We start from the raw sequence: 27,864 nt of genomic DNA, 5'->3' as shown, positions 1-27,864 counted from the left end.
TCTATTTGTCAAGCTTTTTCTTTGTTCAAGTTTGAACCAACAGGTATTTTTTTCATAGCATTTTTATCTTTAAAGCTCAAAATTTCTCAGCAGCACTATCTTTATAAATTCTAATTCATGGCCCAAATGCAGCCAAACAAAAATTATTATAAAAATTCAGCTTAATTTAACATATAGGTAGAAAAATTTGCAAAGGTATTCAGAAATTATACCAAAAAGTTTGTTCCCTAAACTTATTTTGAATGACTTGACTAAATATAAACTTATTCAATACTAAAAAATGTGTGATAAATCCTTGTACAGTGTGAGTCGGTAATTGACTAACAGAAATGTCATACTGAAATATGCATGACATATTTTCTAAGATTTAAAACTAAATTATATTCTTACTTTTAATCATTTTCTCAATAAATAATATATATATATAATCTGTAATCTCTTTACCACAACCTTGAATTGAGTGCATAGTAAAAAAATCTATTATCAGAGATTCTCTCTACATCTGCTTAACACATTAATATAGAATTCAAAAGCTGTTGTATGGTTGCTAAATGTTTTGAATTCATTAAAATCACTTATTTCTCATTTTTTATTTTTTGCCAACAGATTTGAATGTGTAAATCTAAGTAAAAGAGTCTTTGCAGTAAATTAAATAAATTAGTAGCTAATGCATAGATTCCTTAACTTTCCTTGACGAAAACTATTTTAATATATTCACGACACTTGCATTTTTGATTTCTTGGTGGACGAAGGTATTATCTGATAAATGTACATTTATATTAAAAATTTAGATTAATCTTTCCTTTAAAGCTCTACGTTTTCTAAATTAAAACATTTCTTAAATTGTTTATCAAAGTTGTTTCTTGGAATAAAGTATGGACGTTTGAAGGTGAATACCTCAAGCTCTTCAATGGAAATATTAAATTATTTTGCATCTTCAACAAAATTCCTTGACAAGAAAAATTCTCTCAAATCAGCATTATGATCTTGAAGAAAAACGAATTTAGAGGCGTTTTATAAAGGTGTTTCAGCGATTTCCCCCCATTTTTATTTTAATGATCTAACAAGAAAGTCTCCAGTTTTTGTAATGTTCTGCAGCTCTCACTGTGTGCTGAAAAATTTTCTGCTACCTGAGTTACTTCTAAAACTTAAAAACTGTTAAGGAGCACATCACCAAGCTAGTTGATTAACTAATTTGCTCCTCTGAAGTGTGGTATCAGGAATTTTCTGCATTTTATTTAGGTAATGTGATTGATCACATTAGCAGCTTTTGTACAGTTAAAGTTCAAGAGTTTGCTTCTTACTTTATTACTAGCAGCTAGTTATTCTTGTGTTTCTTGAGATGATGAGAAACCCCATTTAAAATATATATATATATAACAGGGCTCCTACGAGTCAGGGAAAACCTGGAATTGTCAAGGAATTTTATTTTAACTCAAAAAATCAGGGAAAGTTGCAATTTTTTTACAAAAACCGGGAATATTTCTATATCATACCTAGAAAAGAACCAGTCTTAAATTGTCAGTAACAGTAATCAGTTATTGAGATTCAAGTTAAATAATTCTAACATGTATTCAATTATTTGTTATAAAAATTTCACATTTTAGCCAAACAAAGGTTCACATCCTCATTTAATGATATTTTTTTTACACAGAAAATCTTATATTGTGCATTAAAAATAAAATAATCAGTTTTCTGATGAAAATATGGTCTTGATTTTCATTGACATATACCTGGAAAAGTCAGGGAATTATTTCTCTGAAATTGAGTGGGAACCCTGATATAAATGAAATATTTCTACTTTAATAATTCTCTAGTTTAATAATTGATATATTCTTAATTCCATATGTAAATTATAAAAGCATATACAGTCGAACTCGTTTATAACGAGCACAAAGGGTCCGTAACGTGTACTCGTTAAATCCGAGTGCTCGTAATAAACGGGTCCTTTAGGCAGGCGTGCAGCCAGAAGAAGGGGGGAGGGCTTGGGAGGTCAAATGATTGAGTTTACTGAAAATTTAATTAATACTTACTTACTTTAATTACATTAATTAATACTTTTTCTCAATTTAATGACAACTACCCCCCCCCCAACCAGCAAAAAATTTCCAGTTGCACTACAGTCTTAAAGGAAAGAAGCAATAAACGGAAAGAAAAATAAAGGTTAGAGCGATAAGGGCACTTAAGTTTAAGTTCGCGTTTTTTTTTTGATTTTGCACTCATTTCTTATCATTTTAAAAAAATATAAGACTAGAAAGATGAGAAAAAATATTACAAGACAGAAAAATATTGCTCGCTAAAACCGGGTCTTGCTCGTTAAAAGCGACTTCTGTTCCATAGACTTAACACTGATCCAATCAAATATTCTCGTTTCCCTCGGTAAATCCGAGTTCTCGTTAAATCCGAGCTCGTTATAAACGAGTTCGACTGTATAATCATATTTTTTTATGCTTATATATATGTTTAATTTTTTAAATATACTATTTAAAAAATTGACTTGTATTTATAGTTTTGTTACTATAATTAGAAAATTTTGACATTAAAAATCCAAACTTGTAAAATTTCATTATTGTTTTTTATGGGATCAAGAAAGAGACATGAATAACTACGCTATTAACTATTTTTAACCTATGAAATAAATAAATATAGTTAACATTCTGTATGTATTAAAAGTAGCCCTTTAAAAAAATTTATCAATATTTTTTAGCATGTATTTTTTTCTCTGCTTATACATAAAGGCCTGATCAATGTATGAGAACATGATGCTAAGTCACAAAAGTTTAGACGAATTAGATCTAGTACAAGTCAGTATTCTTGTTATAATCGAAGACATAGCACATGTTCAAGATATATATAATAGACTATATCTTCTTTTAATATGAACCAATTATTTTGTAGTTGTTTGAAATATATAGTTATAGCGTACTAAACTGCCACACCAAGCCACACAATTCTAGGCGAATTATGAACCGCAGAATGATTGTAATATGGTTCCATTGTGCACCTTATTCAAAGCGCAGAGATGATCATTATAACATACTAACTCACTAAGCTGCAAAAGCATAGTTGAATTGGGAGCCTCACAATAAGGCATAATATTTTTTTTTTGTTCTTTTTTGCTCCTTTTGCAAATTCATGAAAATGACTTAGAGCTTAATTTTCGTTAAACAGCAAGGTACCGTGGTCTAGTATGAAGTTATTATCAAGAACACGAGTTCGAGAACGGAAATGATCTCGTATAGTTTTTTTTTCCCCAAGAAAAAAAGGTTAATTAGCCATTTATTTTTTACTTTCCTCGAATAAGAAATTTTTTTAAAGTAATGTTAATAAAATACTTTTATACCGCTTTCCATATGCCCCTCTATGAAGAAAGCGTCGGGGGCACTATGAAAAATATCCGAAGATTTCGAGTTTTCTCTGTATATGCATAAAAGCAAATTTTCTGCTTTATTTACCTATAATTTTAACACTTTGAACTATTTATTATTTCAGTGTAAATAAGGATGAGGCCATGCTGCAAAAATATAGACAAATTATATTGGGCACCAAGTAGCTTTAATGATACGTTCTTGTTGTTCTTCTTTTTTTCGAGCTTTCTGCGTGTACATAAGGCCTAAAGCCTAAATTTAAAATTTATATTGACCTATAATTTTTAAATTTTGCCACATTTCTTTTTGATAAGAAGAAAACACAAAGCTAATATAAGACACAAGTTTTGGCACATAAAAGCCAATTTATATTATCCTATAATTTTAAAACTTTGAATAATTTATTATTTCAGTATGAATAAAGACGAGGCCATGCCACAAAAAATTTTAGGCGTATATTTTAAGTAACAATGAGTTCTAATAGTGCTAATGCCAATCATTTTAAGCCATTATGTGTATTTTGAACATGTGCCATATTCTTTGATAATAATGGAAATTAAAACTTGAGCCCAAAGAACGTTGTCTATAATTTTGCGGCTTTTGCTTAGTGTTTACTACACTGAAAAAATAAATTGGGTGAAGTTTGAAAAATTATAAGTTGATATAAAAGTAAGATTTAATGTATATGCAGATAACAGGAAATCTTTAGAAATTTTTTTGTAGAGTCCCGGTGTTTTCTTTAAAAGAAAAACACTGAGAGCAACAATTTGAAATGTTTTATAAAAACTTCCACACCGCAAAAAAGGTAAGTAAAAGATTATTATTTTTATAACAAAAAGAAAAAACATTTTTAGCTAGTAATGAGATTTTTTTATTCATACTCGACGCGATACACCATCACCCAAGGCATCGAACTCGCGGTCTTGGGATAAGCAGTTTGGCGCTTCATTCCATATTTCAGAACCGTGGTCATCTTACCGTTTCATGTGAATCAAGACTCTTAATCATTTTGGTGGTTCCGCATTGCATGCACGATGGAAACATATTATAACCCACAGTATGACCCCTAGTTTGTCTATAATTATTTGTCAATACAATATATCGGACCTATTTTCATATTTATAGGTTAATATTGAGATATATGTATTTAAAACTAGCAATATTCTTATATTATAAAGGGAATATTATCTTAAAAACTTGTGTTCGAACAAAGTTGTCTATACTTGTGCCTTTTAGCTTAATGTTTATTTACAAATAAAATAAAAAAATGGGACATAGTCTGAAAATTATTGGTTAATATAAAAGTAAAATTAGGCTTAAATGTATATGCAGAGAACACAAATCTTCAGATCCCTGTGTAGTGAATGGTAACAGGCGCACGTTAAATCTGTCTGGTCACGAAGTTCTCCATGTTCCCATGACAAATCATACCTCTGGTGGAACTAAATTGGAGATTGATTGTTCGCTAATTCAGGTCAAAATTACGATCGGTGGATAAATGAATGCATGTGTGGACGTGTCTGACCTATATACGGGTTGAGACGTATGTGTGTGTGTGGTAGAAGTAAAATTCTTGATATAGATGGCGCCACTGAAAAACAATAGGAAGTGCATTCACTTTGCCTTATGAAGATAATGTAATTTTCATGCATGCGTAATACAATTTTGATCATCTGTGGAAGGGCTGACTCTCCTGCTTTGGTATTCTGACGTCCTATGAGGCGTCCTTAAAGGTAACAATAGGATAGTTTGACGAGAACCGATACCGTACACCCTCAGAGATCTTTTTCAGGCAGATCAAAATTTTCTCTTATCTGTTGAATAACGATTGGACAAAATAAAAAGGAATGAGAAATTTAACAATTTTCAACGATAAAAAAGCAGGCAAGATTCTTTGATAACCATTAATAAAATGAGTTTTCTTTTTTAATTTAAGTGGTAAAATGGCTAATCACTGGTTGCAACATTTCATAGTCTCACAGTGGACTGATCGTTAAGACACGGTTCCCAGCAGATCACCGGTGTCAAGCATCACTGGCTGCGGTCAGTGTGAGGGTGGGTGACCACTTGGATTAGTCTGCGTAGGGACCAAGGTTGTGCGGTATTGGTCCTCGTTAAACTGTTCTACCGTAAAGTGCTCGACTTCGCGTGCAGGTCGTCGGGCTACTGAAGCGGCTGGTGCCATACCCTCTGCAAAGGATCAAAATTGTGATGGCATGTCTTTGGATCATCTTCAGGGATGTTTCCCAGACCGTGGCCAATAGGCCATTGCGCAGCTCTAGCAACGTGTGCGACGTAAATGAACTACAAACAAGCAACATTTCATAATTCAGCATCTTCACTGTGGCACTGGTACTTTCATTTACGTCACTCTAGAGCCTCACAATAAGCTATTGGCGATGGTTTGGGAAACAACATCCCTGACGATGATCCGGATCATCCTTTAAAATGCTCCGGACCGGAGACAGCATTCATAAGTCACATCTCGTCATTCAGTGTGGTCATATTCACACGCCATCCATCCGCAGATCACAATTTTGATCTGAACCAGAGCACGATTTATCTCCTATCCTGTTTACTCAGAAGTATTGATTTCTCATTGAAACTTGGAGGATTTTGTGACAGATTTAGCATGCACCAGTCACCATTTTGTACACGGGGAATCTTTTGTCGGCTAGGACTGAACTTATGACCACTCGCTCATGGGTCAATTGCCCAACCAGTCAGGCTATCCCGACACCATATTTTCGCTGTGAATCAAAGAGATTTTTCTATTCGAATATAGTGGAAAAGGTTTGTAGTAACATATTCCCAACCACCTTCTAATAACTAGCTTTTACAGTCCCTTGTTGAGCTACATATTGACGCAAAATCGATATTTATACCACCAATATTTTGAAATACTATATTTTCAAAATACCATATTTTTTTAAGCTATATGATCTTGTTTTCAGCGCATGATATTGTTATAGAATACATTATAAGCTATCTAATAAATTTGATATTCACTTTGAGAATAAAACCTAAAAGTGAGACCGAAACCCAAGAACCTAAATGGTTCTAAATAATCGTAATATACATCGGTTTGTACGGTTGAAACCGTTTATTCAGTGTTAGTATATGAATTCTTAAAGAACAGGTATAAATCAACTGCGCGACTTTAAACTGCTTTTAACGGTTAGGCAGATTGCTTCTTTAAATTTTTTTTTAATATGTTTTATGATTGAAGTGGCATCAGTGATTTTACTGCATGGCACTGTTTTATTTTTATTTATGTTTTATGTAAACTGAAAACTGATGATCTAGAGCAAATGACCTGATAAAAGGATTGAATTCTCTCTCACTTTTGTCAACAATAAAAATTATTCATTATCTCTCTTAGTTTTTACAATGAATTGTTTAAAAATAAATTTTCTTCTCGACTGTTCATTTTTTTAATTATCTAAATAGTTTGACATATGCTGATATCGAAACTTTGTTTACTTCTTAAAATATTAGTGACAAATGAAGCTAAATAAAACTTTTTGCTCATTGTGACCACTACTTTTTTAGGGTATATATTTTATTGAACTTTGGTAATTTGCTATATGTTTTATTAGTTTTCTCAGCTTATTAAACGTAAAACTATTTAAACGGAAATATCATTGGCGGAATATTAAACAGAAATATCAAACTGGCAAATTCATTTTAAGGAATTGCGCATTTAGATTTTTTGTTTGTTTTAATGTTTTTATTTTAACTTCATATTTTAAACTTATTTTAATATTTACAAAAATAAAACCTTGTTAAAGGACTAAAAATTTATAAACTGAAGTATGTATTTTATTAGTATTGCATGTTTAACTCAATTTATTGGTAATAAGATTTTTTACGAGATTTTTTACTACGATCTTATCTGAAAATTATTTATTTTTAAGTATGTTTACTTTTCTTCCTGTACGTTTTTTTTTTCTTTTCATTTATTTCAATTTGCTAATTGTCTTGTGGAAAATTGAAGGAATTTTTTTAATTATAATACTTTTTTTCATGTTGGCGCACAAAACATTCGTCTTTATACAGGTTAAATTTTAAAATTAGTTTATAACTTTATGGGTAATTTTTTTAACACTCTAGTTAGTATTGTTCATTAATTAAGAAAAATCCTGTTTTATGTCTTCATTTTAATGGGCTATATTTTAGATATTATTAATTTATGGTTGAAAATGTGTTTTTTAACATTAAACATACCATAATCAGTCAAATGACAGGTACAATATTGTATGACATACATTATTGTATGTAGTGTAAAGTGTTGGTATGTTTAATGTTAAAAATAATCAATAGTAGTGTTCTCTTTAAGCGTTTTTAAAAGGAAGGCTCGCCTTATCTGCCTTTTGATCCTTATAAGTGCATACTCTTTGCTCTTTTTATAAAAACATTGTCTTTTTACTCATATCCCATTTTTAAAAAATTAATAACTCACTGTTTAAATAATAACTACGCACTGGTAGAGTTATCTGCATATATTGGTTTAAATCTGATAACTGTCACAAATATTTACTTTGTTAGGATTATTTTCAATCAGTTAAATTTTTATTAGTTTCACTTTTTTTCAAGAGAGGCAGGTATATTAATGAATATTTTAAATGATTTTAAAATTATTCTTTAAATAAATACTTTTTTTCTTAAAAATGCACCTTTGAATATTTATATTTTGATAATTTTCAGTTTAAATTGTAGGAAAAAGCTTTCAAGCTGTTTATCAGAGTAATATATATATATATTTTTTCTTTTGAGAAAATTTAAGCTCAGAGAAAGAAAAATTTATGCTCAACTCTTTTTGCGTGTCTTTAATTATTTTTATAATTTTTCTCTTGTTTTGATAATGTGTGAGAATTTATGACTTGTAGTCATAAAATAGTATAAGAAGGTAATTCAAAAATGTTGAGGATTAAATCCAGTTATTACATAATGTAACACAATTTCATAAATTTTTACGTTGTTAAGTGAGTATCCTTTTAAAATTCAAAGTGCCATTTTCTTTGAGAAAGTGCCTAGTCCTTTCTTATTCCTAGGAAGAACTCTGCAAAAGTGTAAATATATAGGAATAATTTTCAAGGGTGAAATATTGTATAAACTTAAAAGGATAAATTAAGTTTTAAATTGCTTGCTGAATGTTACAAATTATCTTGTTTGTCAGCAAATGACCTGATGAACACATCAGTGGCCTATTTTCTCTTTCATACAATTTTATTTAAAAATAAGATGAAAAAACTGCAATCAGTTATTTAGATGATTGTGAATAAAGACTTTTGTCTCTCTTAGTAATTAAATATAAATTATTAATTTTATCAGAACTTGCAACATATGTAGTATTAATTTTTAATTTTATTTGTAAGTGCAATCAGTTAATGATATGTTTCTGAACAGAGATCTCTGCTTCTTTTTCAGTACAATAAAACTTCACCTTATAAATACAAAATCGACGCTTCTCATCACAATGTTTTTTTAATAATTCCCTGAGAGTTTTCTATGAATAAGCTATTGCATACCGTTTCTGAAACGTTGATCGCTTCAAATCGAATACCATATTTTCTAAATTTGAAAAAAAAAAGAAGCTATTTCTACCTTTAATTTCAAAACAAAAAAAATTTTTTTTTTTTTTAAATCATTTTTTAAAGCATATAATTTTTTTTTATTTTATTCATAACTAAAAATCTTGTTAAGCTATTTTATTGCTTTTAAATCAACCATTCTCCTGTTATTTTACTTTATCTTTGCCAAGAAAGGAGAAAAAATGATACTGCTCAGGTGAAATTTTTTAAACAACAGCATCTTTTGTTCTTTTCATCTGGACAACACAAGTGATGATTGATACCCTACAAGTTGAAATGTCACATAAGATGCTCTTAATTCATCTTCCTCATTGAAAAATCTCTCCTTTTTCTAGTTAATTTGACCACTGTAGTTAAAAAAGAAGCTGGGTTAAAAAAGAACTCTAGTCATTGAGGTGTTCCTATAAATAAAATATTTATTCAAGCTTTTGACAAATAGGATTGATTGCCATGTTTTTATTTAATATTTCACAAGAGATTTACCTTCAAGGAGGTATTGCCATGTGACACGTCAACCGATAATAGGAAATATGATACATGTAATAGATGACATAATTCTGATGATCCCATTTCTGAACTTATCAAGTTTGATTAGCTTGACAGGAGAAAGTGTTATCAATAGTGATGATTTTGTAATTATTGGCAAGAATGTTTAAAAAATGATGTAAATGTAGACAAAATTGCTGAAATGGTCGTAAAAAATGACGTTGAGAGTAATATTGAAGAAATTGATACCCATTTGATGCTTTCTGAGGAAGAACCAAAAGTGAAAACTTTATGTGATACTCAAACTTGTGATGAGTATAACTGAGATATTTTTATCTATCCAAAAATGAGGAAATTGATGTAAAATTGCTAAATGATTTAAAACTGTATCATGATAAGTTACATGCAAAGACATAAGTTGCAACTGCTTAAAACAAATTTCTACTATCTCTCATTTCAACTAAATAAGTATGTAACAATGACAAAGACATGTACATGTATCAAATTTCTTCATTGATCCCTTAAAATTAATATTAAGGTCAATAGTTATTATAGATTTTTTATTTATTTCTATATCATAGCAATTATTTTAAAACATTTTCTGGTGTCAGTCTCTGTTAGTAGTGTAAAACGGGCAATTTTTTCAGTCTCAAGAGTGTCTCTCTAACTGAAGTTTCACTGTAATTAAGGATAAAGTATTAATTTTTATCCAGAGAAGTATATAAGGGATAATAGGAAATATGATACATGTAATAGATGACATAATTCTGATGGTCCCATTTCTGAACTAACAAGTTTGATTAGCTTGACAGGAGAAAGTGTTATCAACAGTGATGATTTTGTAATTATTGGCAAGAATGGCTAATAAATGATGTGACTAAAAGATGAAAAGTTTATGTGATACTCAAATTTGTGTTGAGTAACTGAGATATTTTTATCTATCCAAAAATGAAGAAATTGATATAAAATTGCTAATGGATTTAAAACTGTATCATGATAAGTTGCATGCAAAGACATAAGCTTAAAACACTTAAGACTGCTTAAAACAAATTTCTATTATCTCTCATTTTAACTAAATAAGTATGAAACAAAGACGTGTACATGTATTAAATTTCTTTATTGATTCTTTTTGTACTGTAAATATAATTTTATTAAGTTTAAATAAATATTAAAATAAATAGTTATTATAAATTTTTTAATTGTTTCTATATCATAGCAATTATTTTAAAACATTTTCTGGTGTCAGTCTTTGTTAGTAGTGTACCCTACTTATAAACAAGCAATTTTTTCAGTCTCAAGTTTGTCTCTCTAACTGAAGTTTCACTGTAATTAAGGATAAAGTATTAATTTTTATCTAGAAAAGATTGTGCTCCAGAAAAAAATTTGGATTTCAGGATTTTTCGCTTACTGCGATCCGGAAGTCCAAGATCCAGAAGTTTAAGAAATCATCGATCGCATTCATGTGTAAAAATTCTTGTATATTTTATTTAAAAATGAACTAAATTTATACTTGGTATCTCTTTCATTTGCAAATATTTTTTTCTGATTGAAGAATAAATGTGATTAGAGATAAAATAAACTTATACATAATTATTCATTTAAATTATACTACATCTAATTTATTTAGAATATCATTGTAGGGTATCTACCACTATTGAAATATAATTCCAATTCCCTAGTATATGAGACATGTTAACTCAATTCTATGAAGGGGTACTTTTTCATAATTAGATGCAGTCTTGACAGACGCCTATCTTGACAGTTACATCCACTTCGATCTGAACACGCCTATTTCGATGGATGGTCCACATTGAACAGTTGAATTGCTACATGTGACTGCGACTCAGTCTGGATCACACTCAACATATTCACTCGATTGCTAAAGGCAACACAGGAGCGACCACGCCCGTTAGATTAATACAGCACTCAAAAGTACGGCGATCTTAATACAGCTCTTCCGGCTTCTCACAAAACAGCAATCAATCAACTAGTAGTATCCGTTCATCAAATTCTATCACAGATATAATTCTGATGGGGGAGTATTGTAGGGTATCTACCATTACTGAAATATAATTCCAATTCACTAGTATATAAGACATGTTAATTCAATTCTATGAAGGGGTTCCTTTTCATAGATGAAGGTTGACATTGTCGATAGCTACCATCCCCTTAACCATGTTTTGAAAATATAAGTGATTTAAATTTATAAAGACATCTTTGGAAGTCTGCCATTAATGATTTTACTGAAGAAATTTTCAGGACTTTTGAGTTGAGCTCACAATCACCCCTGTTTAATTTTATAACTGTAGATGTTTGAATTTGAATAATTAATTTTATCTTTTAATTGCATCATTTTGAACTTTGTATCCAATATATTTTAATGTATGTTATTTGTTTTTACTTAAAATCAAGCATTTTTGATTTTTATAGCCAATCTGGATTGTTGTTTCATGAAATGTTTACAGCCTTGAAAAAGCTAGTCAGTAGTCATGACGCGCCATCCAAAGGTAGTCCTCCTCCTGGTGTTCAGGCTATGGGTCTCAACTTGCAAAGAAAATTTGCAAAAGGGGTACAGTATAACAGTAAGTTTTCCTTGTTCAAAAAATATTTTATTAACAGAATTTTAAAACTCATTATATTAAGTTATTTTAGCTAATAAAATAAAATAGCAGCCTTTAAATGTAATTCTGATAAAATTTTGTTGTACAATGTACGAAAAAGGAGCAAACAAGCACCTTAAAAACTTTTGAAATAATAGTTGAATTTTTATGTATTTGGGCACACTTTAATACAGCCAGGAATTAACTTTTAATAATCTAACTATATCAATGCAGATGATATTTTTAGTTAAAAAATTAAACAAAGAAATGGACTTTCTCTGAATAAATGTAAATTTTTTTGTTGTTTTGTTGGATTATTGAGTTTCAAATTATGGTACTTCAGTTTTTTTAGGAGAGTTGTTGTAAGTTTGGGTTTTTTAATGTTAATTTAACTATTAACATACCTAACCATATGTTAGAAAATTTTAAAGTAAACTAAAATTTTCTTCCTTGCAATTATACAATCCATCATTTATTCAAAAATAATTTTATTTAAAGTATGATTTTCAGGAATTACTTATTATTTTATTTAACAACTGTTGAAATTTTTTTCAATTGAAAGATGATTGCAAAATCCAGAATTTGTAAAGTAAGCATACTTGTTTAATAAAAATGCAAATGTGGAACACTTGCAAAGATTTTTTCACCTGTAATTCTTACCCCTACTTAAATCAGAATTCTCAAACACCTCTTGATGCCAGATTTAGACATTGGTGATCCTAGGCAGTTCATGTTATATGTACCTTTCTCATAATAAGCTTGTTAATTAAGTATCTTCAAATTTTTGGGATATTTTTTTAACTTTTCTATGATTTTTAGGGCTATTTCATGATCATTCATTTAAGTTTTAAGACTTTTTTTTTAGGATGTATTTCAGTAAAATATAACCAGTTTATCAATAATATATTATAATACATTTTTAAATTTAAGCAAGTTTCTTAAAAACGGAAAAAAAGAAAAAACTGCTTATCTTTAAATGGTTTTAGTTCAAAGCTTTTTAAAAATTTACTAGAAATAATTGTCTAAAAACTGTGTAGTATATATGTCATAGTCTAATTGATTAATCTGACTCTTTTAAAATAGCCGCGGTCATTTTGCAATGCACATGGCTAATTAAAAAAGCCTGTATTTTCTAAACAATCTAACGCTTCTTTGGTGCCATTATTCAGTGTTGTGGCTTACGCGCTATAAGGCATCAAATACTAAACAAATTGTTGACTGTATACAAAGAAAAATTATTATACTTCCACTGTGGCATATTATTCTCCAATGCAAAAAAATAAATAATAAAGAAAAATAAAATAGAACACTGGGATTTTTGTGGCAAAAATCAACCAAACTGTAAAGCAAAAATAAATAAATAAATAAAAATTTTAAAATGGCAGAAGAGAATGAAAGTAATTCTGATAATCAAATTTGCCTTTTCTTAATAATAGAACCGTGAGATTCAGCCCTAATTAAAACTTTGATTTCAAATCTAACTCTTTTTCTTGTTTTTTGAAATTTTTTTGTTTTGTTTTGCCTATCAATAGCATAGCATATTAATTGATGGTTAAAGAGGTAGAAAATTTATTGTCTGCTTAATGTCATTGCTATTTTTTTAAATTTTGTATAGATTTCATTGGATTCAAATGGGAGATTACTATTTTTTAAAATAAGACAAAATTTTATCAGAAAAGGACTGAGAAATTTAAATTTCCTGATTCATGGTTTCCAAAGTCCAGTAAAATCACTGCTATTAGAGTGAGCTCACATACTTTTAGGCTAGCTGGAATAAACTTGTAGGACCACATGCCCTGAGATTAATTAAAAAAATATATTATCCTTGGCTAGATTTAACCTGATTTTTTCGAGTTGTTTGCAATAAGCCCAGAATAGTGATGGCTTGATGGGTAAGAAAATTCAGTCTGAGTAATTCTTTGTACTTTTCCTTACTATATGCAAAACTAAAATTTTATTTCAGATCTTTATTAAAAAGTGGCCACTTTTAAGTTATAAATATAACCACAATTTATAGAAATTTTTTTTTAAATGAATTAATTTTGGTAAAGTGGGAGCATAATTATAAAAAAATAATTCTTTCAAAGTGAAAAATTCTTAAAAGATTTTGGTAAAATGGAAAAAAAGAAGTTATAGGTAAAATATTATTCCATTTTTATATAAAATTTATTTTTTAAAATGCAGTTTATTTTTATTTCCTGTATTTTTTTCTTTATATGTTATATAAATCCCTCTATAACTTATCTCATACTTTATTTGTGTATTTACATTTAATTACTGTCATGCTTATTTTATATTATTTTTATTTTATATTATTTTTATTTTATATTATTTTATATTATTTTTATTTTATATTATTTTTAAATAATTTTTAAAATAATTTAAAAATAATTAATTAATAATTAAAATAATATTTTTTAAAATTATTTTTAAAATAATTGCAAAAGATAATACATTTGTAATTTTAAAATGCTTAGACTTATTTTTAAACTTCTCTGAAAAACCTTTCAGTGAAAATCATTATAAAAGGTGATAGAAATGTTGGAAAATCTTGTTTGTTTGAACGCTTACAAGGAAAAAAATTTGTCGAAGAATATCTCCCTACTGAAGAAATACAAGTAATGTATACAATTTATTGTTTTCCTTTTTGTTTTTGGTGTAATTTATATGGAACATCCATTCATATTTACATTTATGTCACTCAGGTAGCTAGTATTCAGTGGAACTATAAAGCTACAGATGATATTGTGAAAGTAGAAGTGTGGGATGTTGTAGACAAAGGAAAGAAAAAGAAGAAAATTGATGGCCTCAAATTGGACAATAAAGTTACTGAGGTATTTTAGACAAATATGGAAACTTTTTAAATGTTGGTAGATTCAAATAAAAATTGGTACTTTATCATGTCACAAAACATTGTCAATATTATAAGTCACAATTTGTCAAGTTAAAGCAAGAAATGAAACAATAAATGCATTAATTATAGAAGTTTTTATTTATTAATGTTATAAAATATGATTATGTTAATTTTATGTTGTGTAGATTTAATAGTTGTGTTCACTTTTTGAGGTCATAGTAATTGGTTGAAAATAAATAGTCAACTATAATAAGTAGAAGTTTAAAAAAAACCTGATGTTTATGATATGTTAACATTATAATTGTATTCCTTTTTTAAAATCAATGATAATGAAATAAGAAAGAATGATAAATAACTGTTGATGAAACAATCTGTAATGTTGTAATAGTGCCGTGATGGCATATAGGCTTATCATAGTCCCCTATAATGCAGAAACATCAAAAAATCTTTATGAACTTTTGAAAAGTCTTTAGCTATGATTATAAAACCTCATCTAATTACTTAACTAATATTTTAATCATTATTGTCTTGGTAAATATTTTTCTTTTTTACTATTCAGCAGGTACCTGAAGAAGCTGCTCTTGATGCAGAATTCATAGACGTTTATAAGGGTACTAATGGCGTTATCATGGTGTTAGACATCACTAAACAATGGTATTGTAAATCTTGATTTGGTTACTATGATCTTATAATTATATTTATTCAAATTAATTAACTATATCTGGAATGGTTGAGACTTTTTCAAGTCCATAAAATAGATTTTTTCCAACAATAGCTCTTTAACTTAAATCTTTCATCTGGAAATACCTATTTCCTATAGGTACTTAATTATCTTGTATATACGATTTTGTAATAAATTGCAAACATTAAAAAAAGGAAAATCTTATCTGGGCATTCAAACTTTATTATGAAATAAAGCATCTAAGTAAATAAGTATCATATATAATACAAATGTTTTTTACAGATAGAAAAGCTATGTTTGCGTTTTTTACAGATGAAAAGCTATTAGATTGAACATTAGTTTATTTTCTTTAGGTGTCATAGATTAAAGAAAGTAATTTATATATTATTTATTCCTTCTTCAAAATCGTTAAAGAAATAATTGACACTATTACCGTGTGGTTTTATCGATTTTGAAACTCTTACCTTTTGCTTAAAGATATGTTAGCAGTTGCTGGTGAGGACAGATTAATCTTTATTGTTTTTTTTTTTTGATTTCGTACCATTGATAAGCTGCCGCAAGGCCAAGATGACTATCTGAATTACCAGAACGTTCGTCATCCATTAAGCATCTTCTTTGGCACTACAGCCCGAGACAGGCCAAGGCCATCTCAATAAGTTTTTGCCACCTTGCCCTGTTAGTCACTATTGTCCTACATCTTTCAGCACATACATAAAGCTACTTACAGGAAAATTCCCTTTCACTAAATTTTAATTCCACTTTTTTAAGGTGAACTAACATCTTTTTAAACATATTGATCTTTATTTTTCCATTATACCCTTACTTATGCATACAACTAGACAAACTACTTTTACAGTTCTGTAATCCAACGTTAAAGTTCTCAAACAAGCCCAATTATTCTTAGAATAATTATTGCATAATTATTTATGAGCTTGAGATAACTAAGAATGATCGAAAAAGCTGTTAAATACTACTAATTCTAAGAAGAGTAAAGATAGATAAGGTTGTATAGTAAGAGGCTGCTATAACTTGGAAGAAACTTTTCATGAAATTTTGTTTCACCTCCATTAGTATTTTAAAATTTAAATGAAAAGAGAGAGTTCAGGTAAACATAGAGTGAACCATGAAGTTTTAAATGCTGAAAAAATGTTTTCAAAATGTAAACAAACTATGGCCAATGTACCAAAATGCAAACAAATTGTGGCAGGATTACTTCACTACTGCATAATCCTAGCATAATTTGTTTGAATTTTGTTATTTTAAAATAATTTTCCAGAACTTATAACTTGATGATCCATTAGGTTTGCTCGAATTTTTTTCCTTTTTTTTCTGTACATTAAATTATGTATACATAGTTGCAAAGTGTCCTGTTTTTTTAACTAAGTCTCCTGTATTTTAAATCTTTTAACCGTATATTTCCAAATTTCTCGGCATTTGCGGAAGAAATAAAAATAAAAATATAATAATTTGGCGATATATCTGCTGATGGCAAAAATATTTCTCTTATTCCTTTACAGATGGTGCTGTTGCCAGTACTGCAGTATGTTGAGTGTTTATAATGGTTTAAAACATCTTCTTAAGATTAAGATTTATATGCATATTTTTCACTTTATTGAATTTAAATGCTTATATTACTTCCAATTTTGAATTTCTCTTTTTGACTTACATGATTATGCATTATGTATCAAAACTACTCGTAGCCTAAAAAATGTTGCAAGTAAAATCTCCGTTATTTTATTTCTCCAATGTTGGTGGGTATGCCTATGTAGATGAAAGTGAATTTAATTAAAAAGGCTTTTATTGTTAAAAAGACTATTGTCGTAAACAATTATTATATAAATATAAACTGTAACATGTAAATTTTGCAGGACCTTTGCATATGTTCAGCGAGAACTGCCACTTGTTCCTCACCACATTCCAGTCTTAGTATTAGCTAACCATAGGGATATGGGGCATCATCGTACTGTAACAGAAGACCAAGTGAAATTCTTTATTGAAGGGTTAGAAAGGTAAGTATTTAACAAAGTGTTCATGTACAACACGATCTATATAAATTACATTTTGTAATGAAAAGATATCTTATTTTTTTTTTCAGACCAAGAGACAGTGCTCAAATACGGTATGCAGAAGGCTCAATGAGAAATGGTTTCGGATTGAAGTACCTTCATAAATTTTTTAATCTTCCATTCTTGCAGTTACAAGTAAGCACAAATAAATATATTTTTTTAAAAGCTTAAATCTCTCCCGGAAATTTTGGTTCGACAGGTCAATAATGCCTTATTTTTACTTTATTAAAATTGATTTTATGATCAATAAAAACTGTTTCATTGAGCCATTGAAATTGATCTATGGTACCTCATCATATCGAATGGCTTCATTGATCTATGGGACCAAATCATATATGTCTGGGATCATTCTCTCATAATGGCAAATTTTATGTCTTTAGATAAAAAAAAATGTCAGTTAAGTAAGAGCCAGGATGGCTCTGGGGATATAGTGTTCGACTTTCAATGAGGTGAACCGGGTTCGAATTCCAGTGATAGGTGGTCGATATGAATTCGCATTTGGCTTGCACCGACCACAGTGCTGATGTGAAATATTCTCAGTGTGGTAGGCAGATCATGGGTTAGAGTCCCTTCCCTGTCAGGCTAACCGTGGAAGGTTCTTTTGGTCTTCTTGTCCATGTAACGCAAATGCAGGTTAGTTCCATTAAAAAGTCCACAAAGGCAAATTTCTCCCTATACTTGATCGAGGAGTTCCCTTGTCTTCTGGATTGGGTTCAAAATTACACGCCTACGGAGTTAAACATTAGTAATCATAAAGCAAAAAAATTGGGTTGGCTGTTCAACAACGGTTATAAAATTTATAAAAAAAATTTAATTATCATTAAAAATACTCTATACACAAGTTTCAATATCAAAATTTCAATATTTAAAAAACTAAAGTATTGTAAATTTTATTAGCAAGGCTTGTCCCTATTTTTAATATTTGAACTTTTTTTTAAAGGAATTGGTGAGTTTAGAAAAAGAAAACAGTTATCTAGTTATATTTCTTTTTTTCTATAATTGATTAATTTATAATTTATTCATTTTTCATTACTTTGTTCAACTTATTTTATAATTATTTAATAATTGATTTTACTAATGATAAAATTCTATTAATTATTTTTATTTAAAATTTTTATGTATTTTCAATATATCTCTACTACTCATATTTCTCAAACTGATTTAAAGTTCAGCACCACATGTTGTTACAAGTAGGTTATTTCTAACTTTAGTTTAAGTCAAAACTATTTTGCTATTTTTGCTTTAAATCTGTCTATCATTACAAAGTCCATTTTTGTGGAAATTTCTAAAAAATTATCTAATTGATTTATAATGAACTTTGGGGCTATATTCAAAATAAATATTGAATTCGATTTATTATTATAATTTAACCCTTAATGGTTAACATGACATGACTTCTAAAATGACATGGTCTAAGGATATTGATTGTGTCAGCTATTTTTATTTGGGATGTCACCAAATTTTGCTGAAATAAATATTATTTGCAAATACATTGCTGATACAAAAAAAAAGAGAAAAATAAGTGTAAAATTATTTAAAAAAATAATAATAAATAAAAAGCTTTAATTAAAACCATTAACATTATGTGAGAATGAATTAATGATGCCTTTGATTAGAACATAGTTAATGCAGCTGTGCTTATGAGTTCTGTTTAAGTAAAATTTTGATAGTACACTATGACACATAACCTAATCATGACCAAGCCCAATTTCAGGGCTCTATCTTTATATAGCATAAAAGGGGTAGAAATTTAAAAAATAAAATAAAATAGTTTTTAGTCCAAAAATCCAGTAGTTAAAAGATGGTAGGTGCTAGTTAATTAACAAGTTTGCTTACAGGTTTCTAATGATATTATTTGTAAATTTTTTTTAAAGTTAATAAAGTGAGTTTAAATTAAAAATGCAGTACAGAGTTGTAAAGCTACAATTATTATGAAATTGGCTTTATTTATGGAAATACAAACCAATACAGGGTAACAAAAAAGTATAGGGATCACTTTTGTGGCTATCTACCACTAAAGTTTTAAAACCTTTTTACATATATAGCTTACTGATCTAAAGCTCTGCTATTAGACTTTCAATTGCAATACTATTTCATAAAATCACAAAAACGCCTTTGAAGAAATTTGACAAAAAGCTAATTGGTCAAGTACGAGCATTTTTAGAACTTCGCTGGAGCCACAGGATTATACAAACCCATTTTAAAAAGAAAGGTATTGCAATTTCACTCAGCCATATCAGTCGCATCAAGAATTCAAAACTCGGATCGATGCAAAATAATGCAAAACCAAAAAGAAGTGGACGGCCAAGCAAATTGAAGAAATCAGATTTGCAGAAGCTTGATAAGATGACATCAAAACTGGATCCACCAACACAGGCAAGCATGGCTAAAGCTCTTAACGTGAGTCAGCAAGTTGTAAGCTATCAACTAAAACGAAAGTTGAAGAAAAAATGCCATAAAAAACCTAAATGTCATCATTTAAGTGAGAGATCGGTGCAGATTAGGAGACAACGTTCATGGCCCTTCTACAAGATTCTCCGTAAGGACAGATGGCGAAAGTTCATTACAACTGATGAAGCTTGGATCTATCTATCTGATACCAATGCTAAATCTAAAGTTCAATATCTTAGTCGCGGGCAGAACAGGCGAGACTTGACACCATCAACCACGGTGCCTCATTCCAAAGGCGTAATGGTTTGGATGGGCATATCCGCCCATGGTATGACCAAACCTCGGTTTGTGAAACCTGGGGCCAAAATAAATTCTGAGTATTATATACAGAAGATATTAAAGCCCTTTCTTAAGGATGATTACTGCAGATTGTACCCTAATGCTGATGCTGTGTTCCATCAGGACTCCGCCCCATCGCATGCATCTAAGGTCACCCAGAAGTTCCTAACAGATCAGCAAGTGCAATTCCTGAGACCAGAACAATGGATTCCAAACAGTCCTGATGCTGCACTATGCGACTATTTCCTGTGGGGACATCTGAAAAACAAACTGAATAAGCGAAGAATTTCTACATTGAGAGGCCTTCAAAGAGCTATTAGAGAAGAGGTGAAGAAAATCCCCCAGGAAATCATTTTGCGGGCTTTAAAATCATGGCCGAAGCGTTGTAGACAAATCTATTATGCCGGAGGTCGACATATTGAGAAGCATCGCTGAATTTATGTAATAAATTTTGGAAATATAAACAATCAAAAATGATCCCTATATTTTTTTGTTACCCTGTACATGGAATTGGAAATAAAAACCTAAACAGTATATCCCTTTATATCGATGCTGGTCCAAAGGACTACTGATAATTATTTTAAAGTGGTCATGCTAAATTTTAGTTATCTTGGAGTATCGCTAATTTCAAGCCACTTTATAATGGTTATAATGTATCATTGACTGTTATCCAAACTAACATGCACATATTTTTTTTTAATTATAGCTTCAAATCTTATTTTTAATAACATAGCTTCAAATTGTAGAATTTTGTGTAGTGTTTCCATTATAACAGTGGATTTTCTAGTTGTTGATATCATCTTACTTTTCAGAAAGAAACTTTATTGAAACAACTTGAAATTAATAATAATGAAATTCAAGCCACTGTTGAGGAACTTGATTGTTTGTCAGAATCTGAAGAGCAAAATTATGATGTGTAAGTTTCAAGCTGTTAAAAATTCTTTGTTTGTGTAACAGGCATTTTTTAAAAACTTTAATACCTAGATAAATCAAGCTTTCCTGTAATTAATCTGCTATAATTTATTTTATTTAAAATGTCAAAGTGTATGAAACTTGAAATATTTTTTTATTTTGTAATTTTTAAACATATGAGTTTTTTTTTCATTTTAAAGCCAAATTAATATTTTTTTAATTATACTAAGGCTTAGCAATGAAATCGGTATCAATTTATATAAAAGTTTGATTTCATCACAGGGCCTTAAAATTAACATTTCGTATTCGTCTCTCTTACAAAAAAATTGTGAATATAGTTAAAAAAAATTTTTTAATCCTCATTGCATTTTTATGACTCATTTATGTGTTTTTGTCTTAGCTTTTTAGATAATTTGACAAATCGTCGTCGACAAGTTGCTGAGCAACTTTCTCAACTATCATCGCCATCCATTGAATCTGTGAATGCTTTTTCAGTAGGACAAGTTAATGGTTCTCATGATTTATCCCCTTCTACTCCAAGTAAGCATCATTTTCTTTTAATGTTTATCACATTTGAATTATTGTAATTGTACATTTTGAGTTATATTGTTTTCAGTATTTTAAAAGAGCATTATAATTCAATATTAATTTTACAATTATCAGTGATATTTTTATGACTTCGAATTACGAAATTTATGCATGCAATATAACATCATAAAAGTTAAATTTTTGAAAATTAAGTAAATCTTATAATTTACAATGGGGGAAGAACTTTTTTGCTTTAATTTTGTCATATAACATAGGTAAAACCTTTTAATAAAAGTTAATTGGGCAAACCAATTTAAAGGCTTTATATCATATCAATGTTGTTATACAGTAGGGATGCACAATTTATAGTACAAAACTAGCCCCCAACGACTTTTGACTTTGCCCTGCACTGACTGAAATATTTGTAAAAATTGAAAGAAAAATTATATCAGAAGGCAATTTTTTTTTGGTCATATATTTGGTCCTTTTGGTCTGTTACAGTAATTTGTTATTTTAATTGAGATTTTTTTCAGAATATGAAAAATAGGTGATAGGTGGAATGTTTATGAAAGAATGTAATTTCTTACAAATTTCTACAAATAAATTTGAAGAGAAAAAATAAAATTTCTGAAATAAATAAAGATAAGTATATAACAAGCAATAGAATAAATTTTTATTTCAAAATTTTAATCCCTACTATCACATTAATATGTTACTGCACAAATTTTATTTTTGATAAAAGTAACTTTTGAGGTAAATGGTGGTTGTGAAATTTTTTTGCACCCCTTGGTATATCTATAGATTTGTCATAAGATTTTTCTTTAATTTTGATACTATTTGCTTAGATTTTAACCCACTGACGGTTCTGCACGTAAAATGTCGTATTTTAACCTGCAGTCTTCATGGCATAGCAAAACCAGTTTTTCTATGTTATTAGATAGGGAATTAGTGCATCGGGGAGAAACATTCTCCTAATCTTGTCCTTTTGTTAAACCGCCAGTGGGTTAAATATTACATAACATATGCATTTTATATGCATAACTTACATTACATGCATCCAAGTGAAAAATTTTGCTGCGCATGTAAACATTTATATTGCTTTCTATTAGAATATAAATTCAGCTTGCATTTTCTCTCATTGATAATTTTATGCAAACATTGGCCCGGACATAGTATTAAGTAGTTTTTGTAGCTTGCTGTTCAAACTTGGTTATGCATCCCTGTTATACAAGGTATTCAAAAATTCATGCAAGAAATACTTTTGATGTAAAAAACAGTTTTATGATTAAAAATTGTTAATTTTTTATTAATTCATAAAGTATACAGTATACTTCTGTGAAATAAAAAAATCAATGTAAGTAACAAAAAATTCAAGTCAAAGATTTTTACACACTTTCGGCATTTTTGTATGGCACACAACATAATAATAAAATGAAATAAAAAACCAACTTTTTATATCAGTTATCTAAAATTCTACTTTAGCCTTGATAGTATTAGCAAGGGAAAGAAAATTACCAAGCCCCTTTTCTTGAATTTTATCATGAAGCACATGCATTGTTTTTTTTTTTTAATTGAACAGCATGACCTATGTATAGTTTGTCTAAAGTAAGAACTCCCCTAGCCAGACGTCTGAACTCGTGGTGGTGAGTATAGTAATGAGGTATAACTATTTCAAGGTGTGGGTTCACTGTTTAGGATAGGGTTTGGCTCAAATTGGCGAGAGAAAGGAAATCTTTCTCTTCGTTCAATTGTGTTAGCTCTAGAGTGAAGAGAAGCTACCCTCCCTGAAATGTGCTATTCTTGTTTCCATAGCACCAGACGACCTCATATTTTGTGGTGGGGGGAGTTCTTACCGTAGACAAACTATAAGGTTAAGCATATTGAGTAAATAGCTCTATAGTTTTGTTTACACATATGCATTCTATCGCTGAAACTCTCAATGAGTTACATATTATTGTGGTTAAATTTTATTGATGTAGCACTCAGTTTCTTCTTTCAAAGTGTAGATGATTGTTGGCCCAACTCTTTGATAAAATATGTTTTTGTACTTTGGTTTGGTTTATAATAAATTGTTTTTGTATTCAAAATGTGCTAAAGGGAATTAGTGTTAAAAAAATATAAATCATTCAATAGCATGATTTGGATGAGTAGCATGATTTGGCATGGAATCCAAATAAGCAATCAATTTCTATTTCCATGTAGTTTCGTTTAATTTAGTTGGAAACCTGGCATAATCAACATTGTTAGTATTTCATAATTACTTGTAAAAATAGATGAAAATATGCTAAAAGGTTAAAAGGAAAGCTCAGTTAATAAAGTTTATAGTGTAGTTGTTTTTTTTTTCTCCTCTTGTATGATATTTAAGGGAAAATCTGCTATCCAGAATCATTAGGACTTCAGGAAAGAAGATGATTAATCGATAGACAGAAGATTTAGATAATAGGTCTTTCAGATAAACAAGCATCGAAACCTGTGTTAATTAAAAAAAAAAAAAGAAATAGTTGATAATGTAAATTTCATACTACATTTTCTTATAGGTGGATGACTTTTAATTAACTAAAAATGTTTAGTGTGATAAAGTATATGCGTATATAATTAAAAATAAAGAAATAAAAGTGAGCAGTGATAAATTAAAACTTTCTCTTTTATGAACAAAAAGACATTTTTCTCTTCTTTTTTTCCCATATGATGTGAAGGATTAGCAACATTGATAATCAACTTAAAATAATATTAAAAGATTCTCATATACCAAAAGCAAAATAATTTACTTTGAGGAACTCTAAGCTAGATAATAAAATGTAAAACAAGGAACAGAATTAAAGAAATTGTTTTAACGAAGAGATTTATAATTTAAAGGGAAACAAAGCTTGTCTGCTGTTGTTCTTTTTAAACACTATTAATGCTCGGCTTTATGGATGTCGCAACGAGGCACCCTTAAGTCAATAATTAGAAATATCTAAAAGTCTCCCTTAATATTTTAGACAAATAGAAAGAAAAAATTCATAAATCTTAATTGATTTAATTTCAGTAAAGATAAAAACAGATAAAAATAATTATTCTTTCTGCAAACATATGGTAGGTATAATAAATCTTTTCGTTTTATGTATGAAATTTAGAGAACTATTGTGACTGAGTATTTTAATTTTGTCCCGCTCAAAAATTTAACCCTTGCAATGCCCATGTTTAGCTTCATTAATATTCATAGTTTATTCTTTTTCTAAAAATGTATATCCTTTCAGCCTGGCTATTGAAACAGAATAATTGTTTTTCTATCGAGATGCAAGAAATGAAAAAATAAAAAAAAATTGTTAAGATCACTGGAGCATATTTTTTTTAATGAAAAATTAAAAGAGATTAGTTTGTTTAAGAGTGTTTGAAAAATAGACATTTTTGATAAATGGACGTCCAGATATAGGAGTTGGTACTATTTTTCTATATTTTTTTCCAGTTTTCTCTCTTATGGTGCTACATACATTCTTTTAATCTTGCCTCTATTAGCAATTAATGAAAAATTATTCTTGTACGATATTAACAAAAAAGTACGATATTAACAATTATAAAGTACAATATTAACAATTTCTAGTAAATGATAATGTTTAATAACAGTTCCTATGTTGCTACTAATTATTTTCATTAAATTTTATCTTTTCTAGATAATTATCCACTCCCACCGCAAATTGCATCTAAAAGTGTTTCAATGCCTGCCAACTTATCCCAAGCCAGTAATGAAAATCAACATGCACCTGTTGTTATTATTCCACCTGTACCACTGGCTACCCCTTCTAAAGTAAATAGTTTTTTTTTTCATACTTATTTTAAAGTTTGGTTTTTGATAACTTGTTTGAAACTTGTTTTTAACATTACAAGTGTTAAAAACTGCATAAAACCATTCAAAACTCTGCAAAATCTAGGGTGATAGTTATGCAATTATAGTGTGTGCAAAGATTTTATAGTATAATTAAAAATTTAAATCACAGTGATTTCATGTTGATAGGCTTCAGCCTATTGTATTTAAAATTTAAATTATCACAATGTGCAGCATATTTGATTAGATGTTTTGATTTCTTTTTACTCATTTATATTTAATTCCTTCAAAAAAAAAAAAAAAAAAAACTTTCATGATTACTGAAATCATATTGGATAATTAATAGAAATTTATTTTCACTTAGAAGCGTTGTGAATGGGGATTTGTGGAGCTTCTTGCTCTCTCTGCCCTTTTAATTATAGCCATGAACTTTAATGCTATCTTTCCCCGGAGTTCTTTGGTACCTCTTGCATATTTGGTATCATTGTGCATTACTTTGTAGTGCTTTCACATAAACTGAATTTAGTAGTACAAGATGCACTGATAAACATACAAAGATTATTCTATCCATATTTCACATAAATTTGACTTGGTAGTGTGCAATTACATGGTAAATGTAAAAACATTGTTGATAAGCATAGTCTATTGAAATGTGTTGTGTTAATTTTTGAAATGAAAGTTATCTTCAAATTCTGTATTTCTTTCATAATTCACTCATGGTCACTAAAATCAAAAAGATTTTAAACTTGTTGAAAATGATGAATATAACGCAATATTTTAAACACTATGAAAGATAATTGGAATTATTGCTGTAAATAGGTAGCCAAATTTTGATTATTAATGAAAATATTCGTGAAGAAAGGAGGTTTGTGATATCAAAGAGTAGGGTTTAATAAATTACTTAGGAATTATTAAATAAAAAAACTACGAATTATTAAATTCTATGTAGAAGGTGATAAAGGGAACATTTATGATTGCTTTATATAATTTAATATTTTATTTTAAGCTAATTTTTTAAATATGGATAAAAAACATGTTTTTCTATCCTTGTAAGAAGGGTTTTTGACAATGAAGCATTTTTGCCTTCTTTGTATCTTCCTTTTTTTGTATTTACTTGATGTTGAACACAGTTGATAAAATGTTTTATTTGATAGTTCCCTTATGCTTTTCACATTTTTAGCCAAATTTATACTTCTGATACTTTAAGTGGACCTGAATGATAGGCTTCACCATGCTATGTGCTGTAAGCAGAGGGTTAAAATGCCCTTTTAATTTTCGACAAACACCACCCCAGCATCTTTTAATTGTATTTATATATAAATTAGTTATCTCAAAAGCAGAATCGGAATTATAATTTATAATCAATATCGTCAATATATTGCTTTGAATAAAAATCAGCAAAATTGATGATTAAAATTTGATTTAAAAATGATAGACCTTGGACCTTGTAAATTTTAAAAAGTGGTAATGAAAATTAAACAAATGTCTATAATTTAATTTCTATGTGACCACCACTAGAAATTGTTTTCCAAAGAAAGTATATTTGTATTAAAATTCCAGCTTTTATACAAATTAATTAACAAAGTGGTATATTAAAATAAGAAATATCTTCTCGTATTAACCTTAAGTTACTACCACTACTAAAATTTCTCAAGTACTGCTCGAACCCTGGATAGAGTACATGTGAAAGCGTCTCAAAATTTTTGATAAACTTTAAAAAAAATTCTTTTTTTGAATGATCACACTGTTGTTAATGTGTGTATTATATGTATTGTTTTTACTAAACCTTCAAAAATGCTAATTAACCTGATAACTGTTATGTCATTATTTTTTAAGGAAGCTCCGAAAAAAGAGTCTGGTTTTATTTCAAGACTTCTCAACAAATCTTCAAGCCCACCTGTACAGCCTTCCTCATCTGAAATGCCTTCCACAAATGGTGTGTATCTTTACTCACATCATTATCCTTCCACAAATGATAGTCAATGTTTGAAATATTATTTAATTTTCCAAGAATAGCATCTTACTAGTTTTGTGGAGTACCTTTAGTATAAGAAATGATTTTGAAAGTATTAACTCAACATTCATGGTAAACTTTTTTTTAAAAAATAACAAATTTAATTTTAAAGGCTAAAGCATAGGTCCTCAATTTTTTTTTTTTTTTTTTTATTTCCATCTACTTTGCCTGTGAAATGTTTTTTAACTATTTATTTATTTATTTTTTTTGAAAAATATATATAAT

General features: G+C 28.9%; 1 protein-coding gene across 6 annotated transcripts in view; it reads left to right on the top strand.

Moving 5' to 3' along the window:
- Positions 1-6,598: 6,598 nt before the first annotated feature.
- LOC107442335 (rab-like protein 6) overlaps positions 6,599-27,864 on the top strand; it is a 38,751-nt gene continuing 17,485 nt past the window's right edge. The window contains exons 1-11 of one of the 6 annotated variants that reach the window (XM_043048201.3): positions 6,599-6,921; positions 11,879-12,030; positions 14,560-14,666; positions 14,754-14,882; positions 15,462-15,556; positions 17,453-17,593; positions 17,680-17,785; positions 21,193-21,296; positions 21,693-21,832; positions 25,474-25,607; positions 27,462-27,561. In XM_043048201.3, the coding sequence (XP_042904135.1) occupies positions 11,904-12,030; positions 14,560-14,666; positions 14,754-14,882; positions 15,462-15,556; positions 17,453-17,593; positions 17,680-17,785; positions 21,193-21,296; positions 21,693-21,832; positions 25,474-25,607; positions 27,462-27,561 (1,183 nt within the window). In that variant the 5' untranslated portion in view covers positions 6,599-6,921; positions 11,879-11,903. Of the gene's footprint in view, positions 6,944-7,011; positions 7,182-11,878; positions 12,031-14,559; positions 14,667-14,753; positions 14,883-15,461; positions 15,557-17,452; positions 17,594-17,679; positions 17,786-21,192; positions 21,297-21,692; positions 21,833-25,473; positions 25,608-27,461; positions 27,562-27,864 lie in introns of those variants that run through there. The other 5 variants (XM_071184416.2, XM_043048202.3, XM_071184413.2 and 2 more) reach the window with 5 other exon arrangements.

This window comes from Parasteatoda tepidariorum, chromosome 10, assembly GCF_982258835.1.
Source record: "Parasteatoda tepidariorum strain Cologne lab strain chromosome 10, Ptep-v5.0, whole genome shotgun sequence".
Lineage (NCBI taxonomy): Eukaryota > Metazoa > Arthropoda > Arachnida > Araneae > Theridiidae > Parasteatoda > Parasteatoda tepidariorum.
This window is presented reverse-complemented; position numbering and strand designations above follow the sequence as displayed.